Here is a 9,158-nt window from a genome sequence, read left to right as displayed (position 1 = left end):
CTCCCACCTTTTATTAGAGAGGGAGTCCCTCATGGCATGAAACTTTGTCAAGCAGGCTAGACTGACCAACCAGAAAGTTTCCAGAATCTGTCTTCCCTGTTTCTACTACTTCCCATCTCACCATCACTGAAGGTACAGGCTCACACCACTGTGCTGGGTTTTCACATGGGTTTTGAGGATTCAGACTCAGGTCTTTGAACTTACAAGGTAAGGGCTTTACCAACTCAATCTATTGACCTCCTGAGCCCATTTCTTGTGAAAGCTATGGATAAAGCACAAGACTTCAGAGGACTTCTGTAATTTTAGTGAGCATTCTGGGCTCTGACCCAACCCTTCTGCAGGATGGAATTATTCTTCCTCTGGTCATAGGATTCTCGAAGGAAAGGTTTGAGAAGCAATGGAATTATCTAAGATATGACACTCTGACTTGGCTTTCTTTCAGATTCTAGGCAGCTGGAGCATCTTGGCTAATCTCAAATGCTAGAAATAATGTGCTATTTGTCACTTTGGTCCCAGCCAAGGGTCAAATTGAAGCTAAAATAAATTCTAAACACTGTTTTTATGAGTGGCTTAATTTTACTCACAAGGAACTCAAGGGACTGGCAGAGACTTCCTCCTACATTCTTCCTTGGGGCTGGATTAGTTTGATGGCAGACAGTGAGTTGGGGGAGGTATGTAGACACAGACCAGCAACTTGTTGTTACTCTGCATCATAAGAATCCAGTTTAATTTTAACCTGGTGACTTGAATAGTACATTTGCTAGGGAACAAAGCTAAGGCTCACTGGCTGGCAAGCTTTGGGCAGCCTACAAGAACAGCATCTTTAGAAAACATGCCAAGGACCTAGTGCAGCGGTGTGTCAGGCATTGTGAGTGTGGGTCAGAGATGCTGGAGGAGCCAGAAGCAGCATCTCATGACAATAGAGCATTGGAAGCTCGGGGCACACAGCAGTCACTCCCTGGAGTATAGCATGGCCCCTCAGTATTGGTAGGACCTCACGAGGAGCCACATAAGGAGAACGGTGATGAGGACAACTGTGAAGTTGATAAACAGCTCCTGAGTAGACCTCTCCATCTTCAGAATGTCTGGATGAGAACTCCAGAAGGACTTGTGATTGCACACCAAGGCTTGTCTTCACTTCCTAACAGAGAGAAACAACATGAGATAAGGGAATGTTCCTGGAAGATTTTCAGTTTCTCTTCAAAGGAAACAGAAGTCATGGAAAAGGAGAGGGTTTGTGCTGACTTCCCAACCCTTCCCCTGACATTTATAGGTGAAATCTTAATCCCCAATACCTAAGAATGTGACCGGGTTTGGAGATAGGGTCTTCCAAAAAGAAAGTGAGCTAACATGAGCTCACTGTCATGGTAGCTTCAGCATCAACTTGATATAAACCTACAGTCACCTGGGAAGAAGGACCTTGTGATGGTTTGAATAGGTATGGCCCCCAGAGATTCATGTGTTTGAATGCTTGACCCATAGGGAATGACACTATTAGAAAGTATGGTCTTGTTACAAAAGGTTTGGTCTTAATAGAAGAAATGTGTCACTGTGGGGTTGGGATTTAAGGTCTCCTATGCTCAAACTATACCCAGTATGATACTGTCTCTCCTTGCTGCCTGTGGGTCGAGATGTAGAACTTTCAGCTCCCTCTCCAGCACCTTTCTACCTGCATGCTCCCATGTTTCCTGTCATGGGGATAATGAGCTAAACCTCTGGGACTGTAAGCCAGCTTCCATGAAGTGTTTTGTTTTATAAGAGAAACTAGGCTGCTTGTGTTTGCCCATACTCTTCAGAGAAACAGCTCTCTCTTCCTGCTATCATCCCAAGGCCAATATTTTTATCCTGTATTAATTGCATTGTTTTGCGTAAGAAATAAAATATTGCATTTTTCTCTCTTCATCTTCTGCACTTTTAGGTATACTTGTTAACTATGCTATTTGGAATATCTGCAATCAGGGACACCAAAACAGAAACAAACTTTATAGTTTAAGTATTGCTCTCTCTTTGGATCACATTTAGGAGTAGGATAACATCATCTTTCAGATTTAAAGCTGCCTTAGGTCTTCATCCAACCCTGCTGAAAGCATAAAGCAGCTCCAACAGCTGCATGGCTTCGTACAAGCCTCCACTGGCACAAAGCCCGCAGAGGTCAACCAGAAGTCCCTCGCACAACAGGTACTCAGTCCAAAGAACAAGTGTTAACCTCATGAGCATTTCTGTCTCAACAAGGGCTTGTGCCAGCTATTTTTAGTCAAGCTCAGGATGTGCCTAGATTGTAAACATTTCAGACAGCAGAGAGGGCATCTTCACTGTGCATACGGATTGTACATGCAGGAAAGTATCCTCCAAGAGTGCAGGCAATGCTGTCAATCAGGTTACTAATTTTGGTAAAGTTGACGCTTGGTTTATACAATCAAATTAAAATTTAAATCTTCTATGTTTTAAATGATTTAAGTGGATACTATTATTGTAGAACAAGATTGTAGCATGGAAGAAAATTTTGTTGGAAAGAATACTGGTTTGCAAAAGGTCAAAGTTCAAAGGATCAAAACTTTGTAGCAACTTTTGGCCTGACTGAATTAACTGTACCTGTTGTATTTGTTTGGTCATCAATGGACCAAATTATTAATTGCATAGATACCAGTGGAATAATCAGCTTTTATTGTGTAATTGTTAGTATAATATACAGGTTCTTACCAGATTGTGCTAATGAACACATTATAGAATCTCATTTTAAAATATAGCCAATGATGATGGAATTATGGTTCCTTCCCTTTTTATTCTTAATTTTTATTACATTCATTTATGTATGCAGCTGGTGCAGGAGACACACGTGTGTCACAGTGCACATTCAGGGATCAGAGAACAAGTTTCAGGAGTTAGTTCTCTCTTTCCTCCCAAGGCACCCAGAGATAGAACTCGGGTTATCAAGCTTGGCAGCAAGTGCAATCTTGCTAACCCCTTCCCTTTTAATTATCTCTCTTTCAGCCCTTAGCATGATGTACATTGTCAATTGCCAGTGAAAACCTTTACAAAAAACCAGCTGTCTGAGAGAGAGAATAAGCAGAAGAAAATTAGTGGGTAGCAGAAGAGAACAGAATGTTCATGAGTGTTCAGAGAGAGGAGGAAGGCTTGTTAAATGAAATGCTTACAGCAAAGGCATCCTGAATATGGACCCTCAAGACCACATATTGGAAAGCTCTGGCCACCAACAGTAGAATGGGTGCAATTGTGGCATTCACATTCATTTGAATGCCGTGGAGTGAAGAAAATATATGACCTCTAGCTACAGAGCAAGATGAAAGGATCTCACACCATACCTGTGGGATGAAAGGAGGATTTGCAGGAGGAGCTGAGAATGTGACTCCATTTACACAGAGGCAAGCACCAGGAACACAACTAAGGGTGGTAAATGTTCAAAACAAGGAAGGACAGTCAAGCTCCACACTTGGGGGCAGAAGGCAGGAGGGAAATGATTTGGAATGGACTTCTGGGGTACCGCCAACGATCTGTTTCTTGGTAAATGATAGTTATCTGGTGTTTCTTAAAATTCATGTTTCAGCTGCCTGCATCTTTTGCACTCTTCCATTTTTCCAGCCTCTCTGGCTACAGGCTGAGCACCAAACGTCTCTTTCCTCTGGCTTAACCTTTGCTCTTTCTTGTACTTTTGATGAAAACCTTAATTATTTGTTGTTTTGTATATTTTTAAATGAATAGAGCTCCAATTTGATGAGTTCCCTGTGGGTGCAGTTCTGTCAAGGTATATGGCAATTCAGTCTGGGATCTTACTTTCACACACATCCACACCCTTTGGGAAGAATGAGCAGAGTTAAGTGGCTATTCAATCACCCATGTTCTATGTCTCTGCTATGAGCCCACACACGAGCTGTGGCTTCCTCTTTTGCCTTCTCTATGAGCCAAAATGGTTGTCCTGTGCATGAACCAAAGCCTTACAAACCAGCAACAAACTGTGCAAGAAATTTGACATTGGTTTTCTTCTCAGATGTGGAAAAATTATATAAAACTAGAAAAATAGAAAATACATATCAAAGAAAAACAGGAATCAATATTCAGTTTGCAGCTTAGGAAATGCCCTATATTGTGATTACCTGTTCCACTGAGAAATATAAGCATTAGTTAACATTTTAATTTGAAAACTGCACACAGAGAGAGACAGAGACAGGAATAGATTGCTAAGTACGAAGTCTTGCTGTTACCTGAAGAGGAGCAGGGGCACACTCAGGCTACCAAGGACCTCAGTCTCTCCACCTCCAGCTGTCTCCCCGGCTGTCTGAGCTCCTGGACTCTGGGCAGGGCCTAATGTAGTCTGAGGGAAGTGACAATCACTGTGATGTCACTGGTGAGACATCTCAAAGGGACAAGCTCCAAAGGTTTCCAGCCAATTTGTACTGGGGGGGGGGGGCATAGAAATATGGTAGCAAGGGCTCTGCTCCTTTGGCTGCCAATTTAAATGAACAACACAGGGATATGAAAGCTCTTGTTTCCGGCCTACTTTTGATGTAGTGGTGTGGGATTTTAAATCCATCTTTTACCTCTTTATAAATGTCTCAATCATATGTTCAGAACATCATAAAGCAAGAGTAATAGACCAGTTTTAACAAATAGCTATCTTCACTACTCGACATGTGAAGCTATGAAAATGTGATTTCACGTCATCACCCCTATCACTAGCTGTTTGCAATGTGGAGAATTCTCTGCCTTGTTCCCACATTCCCACACCGAGCTCCAGAACCCCTTAAGTCTCCCTCAAAACTGACTTTTGTCCTAGCCATAGAAGTTATCCCCTTCCCAACCCCATCTCCTGCTTCACATCAAAGCAATGCCCAGCAAGTTCACGCGTTCAGCTGATTTCTCCTGAAACAGCCATGGGAGCCAGAGCTTGTATCCTTGTCAGTTAAACTAGCATAGCAGTAAAACAGACTGCAAAAACCCAGTCATTTGGCTAAATGGGGCTTAGAAGTTAACCTGGTCGAAACGAGTAGGAATGTGAGTTCTAGACTAGATAGAAATATCTAGGATATATCATTTTTATTTCCTTTGTGTTGTATTTTATGAATATGAATATTTTGCCTGCATGAAAGTGTATAACTGTGTGCATCACATGTGTGTACAGAAGCCTGGGAGGTTGGAGGCGTGCATTGTCCAGTCCCAGACAATTGTAAGCCACTGTGTGGGTACTAGGATTCGAACCCTAGACCAATGATGGAACACCTAGTGCTCTTAACAACTGAGTCATCTCACCAGCCCGTAGAATATATCTTAAAGGAATGAAATGGCACCATTTTCAACAACAAACACTGGCTCAAATCAGACAAGGACGAGTTTGTAACAAATCAGATTTGAGGAAGTAAGTGAAGTCTCTACCATGTTTAAGTGGATTTGAAAGCCATCAACCAAGGAATCTAAATATGACCCCAGTAACTGTACTGCTCAGTAAATCTTGTCTTTAAGAACAGTAGATTAAATCTCCCCTGACAGTCCCCACTTAGGGTCCATAAAAATAGGTCATGCCCAGAGGCAGGGGCAAACACAACTCTCTGCATGCTTGTATCCACGGTCAAGCCTTTCTCGCCATCCCTACCGCCCCAGAGGCGCCAACAAAAGGAGGATTTTCCATTCCATCTCTTTATTTCAACATGAGCCCTTCGAAGGGTGGTCTAATTACAACATTCTGTCACCACTTGTCTTGTAAAACGATAGCTTGCTGAAGTGACAGATAGAGAATATTAATTATAGCACAATCGAACGTTGGCTGTTATCTGTTGCCATCTGGCAAACCCTGTAACCGTAGTCAGATTTCTGTCTTCTGCCTCCCTCCAAGCTTTTGCCAGCTTGCTTCAAATGCTTGGGAATGTTTTCCTAGTCACCAAGCCACAGCTGTCCTTTTTCTAGCTGTTCAAAATTATTATTTGTCCATTTTAAAAGCAACGCTTTCAGTGTAACATATTTAAAAACATAAATGTACAAGAAATTTTGATTTCCACTAATGTGGGCATGATAGTCGGTAAAGGTGCTTGCTGCCCAGTCTGATAACCTGAGTTCAATCCCAAGATCCACATGGTAGAAGAAGAGAACCAACTCTCACATGTCCATACACATATTCACACGTATGTTTTTAAAAAGCAAATAAATATAAAATAATTTTTAAAGAAAAAAATTAACATTAATGTTACTCTAAAAACTAGTCAAGTCCATGGGATAAGCCTTCTTTTGTGACACCGTCCTTTTCTTTTTTATGACTTAATGGCCTTCCTTACATATCAACTTCTTAGTCGAGGTGCTATTCTGCCTGACAGTAGTAGAACGTGACTAATTATCTTTGACATTATTTCTCTGCCTACTAATCTACAATTTTATCTATATCCAGAAATGTCCTGAAAGAAGCATTCACCCAGAAGGTAGCATTGAAGCTGATGTTAGTATTTGTCTGACTCACTATCGTTACCATGGGCATGTTCAGCAATAATATATATCCCTTAGGATTCAGCACTGAGTTGTTGTGCCTGGTTAGCTGTTAAGTTAAGTGGTTTTGTTTTCTTCCCACTTCTATCCAGATTTCCACAAAATGAAGAAATACATTAGCCCTGCAATGCTATGGGATCATTGATCGATGAGGAGACCATTGGTCGATGGGGAGATGTACCAAGGCCTTGGGGAATGGCCGTGGTGAGTATCTCCAGCATGTGCCCCTCACGGCCATTGCCTTTTCCTCTCCATCTGCCTCTGAAGCTGCTGAGGAAGAGAGCAGCCATCCTATAAGACTCCCTCTCCCTGAAGAATGAGGACGAGCCCAGAGAAAACAGAAACTCACTCCTCAAAGCTTTCTCCAAGGCTCTGTTGCCACACTCATCTGATAAGACCTACTCTTTGGGCACAGGGAATCCCAAGGATCATGAAGATGATTTAAAGAGCACTTTCATAGTCTTCACAGAACTGCTAATTCAAACATGCTGTCTAAGCATCTGGATGTTTACACATCCACTATCATAAGAGATTGTGCGGTGAAGTGGAAAATATGGGGTGAGCAGAGTCACAAAAGCCTGTGTCCATGTCCTGAATTTTCTGCTTACTAAATCACATTAGTAAAATTACCCTTGGGGTCGGGAAGATGCCTCAGTGTGTAAGGGCACCTGATGACAAACCTAATGACCTACTGAATCTCTGGGGCCCACAGGGCTGTAAAAAAAAGAAACAACTCACCAGTTGTTCTCTGACCTCCACATGCATGCCATTGTACTTGTATAAATAAATAACCGTAATTTAAAAATTGATAATTTCCTTCTAAAATGTCCATGCATCCAGAATCCACTTGATAAGTTGTATAAAATCACCTGCCTTGTTCCCTGCACTAGGAAGACTCAATGCTGTGCCACTGTGTATGATGCTGAGCACAGAGCTGCCTGTCTGTAAACTAAGGGGGCGGGGTGCCGGTATTAGTAATTGAGTGAACATGCCTCTCTTGCAGCATTATAACACTTCTTTCCCTGTGGCCAGCAGAGAATAGAGTATTGTTTAGTGTGTGTGAGGCTAATATGTACTGCCAACTGGCCTGTATTTGAAATCACCTAGGAAATAGATCACTGGGGATGTCTGTAAGTGTGTTCTGAGAAAGGTTTGACTAAGGAAGGAAGACCCAGCTTCAAGTGGCAGCATCCCATGGGCTGTCCCAGAGTTAACAACAAGGAAGAGCAGTCACCTCTCTGCTTCCTGACTATGGAATCAATGTGGCCAATTGCCTCCCACTCCCACCACCATACTGCCCTCACCATGATGAATCCTATTCTCAAACTGTAATCCAAAACAAAAGTGGTGCTTGTCAAGAATTCTGTCCAAGCGTTAAGGAGAGTCACCATTCGAGTGGGAAAAACAAACAAACAAACAAACCATACAGTTCAACTTTCTCACTTGGGCCTGGCAAAGTAACTCCGACAAGAAGAATGGCAAGGAAAGAAAGGGAGGTCACTCTGTGACTCAAGACACACCATCAACATTCATGAGCACACCTATGGATCAGGTTCCAGGAAGCATGGCCCTGCAGAACTCACAGAAATCTGGACATTTGGCATGAAGGAAATTGAGGGTGCCAGACGTGTGCATTCTGCATTCGTGCAGGCTCAGTGAAGCCATCTGAGGAAGGAGGAGGAGGAGGATGAGGAGGAAGAGGAAGAGGGGAGGGGAAAGGAGAGGGGGAGGACAGGGAAAGGGGAGGGGGAGGACAGGGAAAGGGGAGGGGGAGGACAGGGAAAGGGGAGGGGGAGGACAGGGAAAGGGGAGGGGAGGGAAAGGGGAGGGGGAGGGGAGGGAAGGGGGAGGAGGAGGAAGAGGAAGAAATAGAGAAGGAGGAGGGGGAGGAGGGGGAGGGAGAGGGAGAGGAGGAGGAGGGAGGTCTCATATTCTATCCATGAGTGTTTGTTCAGAAAATATAATGAAGATGAGGGGGTCATCAAACAAGCTCTAGACTTCAGTAACCTATGTCCCTGTTACCTCATTTGAAAAACAATCTGCAGACATGCCCAATATGATATGTCTTTAAGTTCCAGCATTTGGAAGGCAGAAGGAGAAACAGGTGAATCTCTAGGAATTCAAAGACAGCCTGGTCTACAAAAGAGTGCCAGGCCAGCCAGGATTACATAGTGTGATCCTGTCTCAAAAAAAAAAAAAATCTACCAATAGTCAGTGTGGGTGATGACTAATTGCTGAGTGTCAAATAACAGCAAAAACTGTAAAGACAAAGTCTTATGTGAGAAGAATGAACAGCACTATGCTGCTTGTCAACTGAGTTTCAGCTTCTCTGACCTCTCTCATCACCCATGTGCTCCTTGCTATTCCCAACAGGACTCCAGGGACTTGGGCCTGAGTAGGGTACCAACGAAATGAAGGAATGACAGATAGATGGACAGAAAGCTATGGTAAGGTGGACTAGGTTCTCTGATGGGGAGATTGCAGCACCTGGCCCACTCAGCATGCCTGTTCTATAGAGTTCCATTCAGGAAGAGTGGAAGCTGCACGTGTTCACTGGCTTGCTTGTTCTCAGCATTTATTTTTCAACCAGGCTCCCAACCCACAAGTCTGTACCACTCACCTTCAAAAAGGGTCTTTGCCACCCCTGTCACTATCCCTCATCGATCCTCTTT

The 9,158-nt window shown here is 43.2% G+C and overlaps 1 protein-coding gene across 1 annotated transcript; it reads right to left on the bottom strand.

The window, feature by feature from the left end:
• Positions 1–697: 697 nt before the first annotated feature.
• Positions 698–4,296, bottom strand: Sln (sarcolipin). Its single transcript, NM_025540.2, has 2 exons — positions 4,221–4,296; positions 698–1,141 (listed from the first exon to the last, which is right to left on the bottom strand). Exon 2 carries the CDS (start codon positions 1,072–1,074, stop codon positions 979–981), a length of 96 nt encoding a protein of 31 aa, NP_079816.1. The 5' UTR covers positions 1,075–1,141; positions 4,221–4,296; the 3' UTR covers positions 698–978.
• Between the last annotated feature and the right edge of the window lie 4,862 nt (positions 4,297–9,158).

The sequence above is a fragment of the Mus musculus genome, chromosome 9 (assembly GCF_000001635.26).
Source record: "Mus musculus strain C57BL/6J chromosome 9, GRCm38.p6 C57BL/6J".
NCBI lineage: Eukaryota > Metazoa > Chordata > Mammalia > Rodentia > Muridae > Mus > Mus musculus.
Note: the sequence above shows the minus strand (reverse complement) of the source record. Positions and strands in the feature narration are given on the sequence as shown.

Excerpts from the sequence above, each read along its gene's own strand:
- Sln (NM_025540.2), bottom strand. The coding sequence starts at position 1,074 with ATGGAGAGGTCTACTCAGGAGCTGTTTATCAACTTCACAGTTGTCCTC.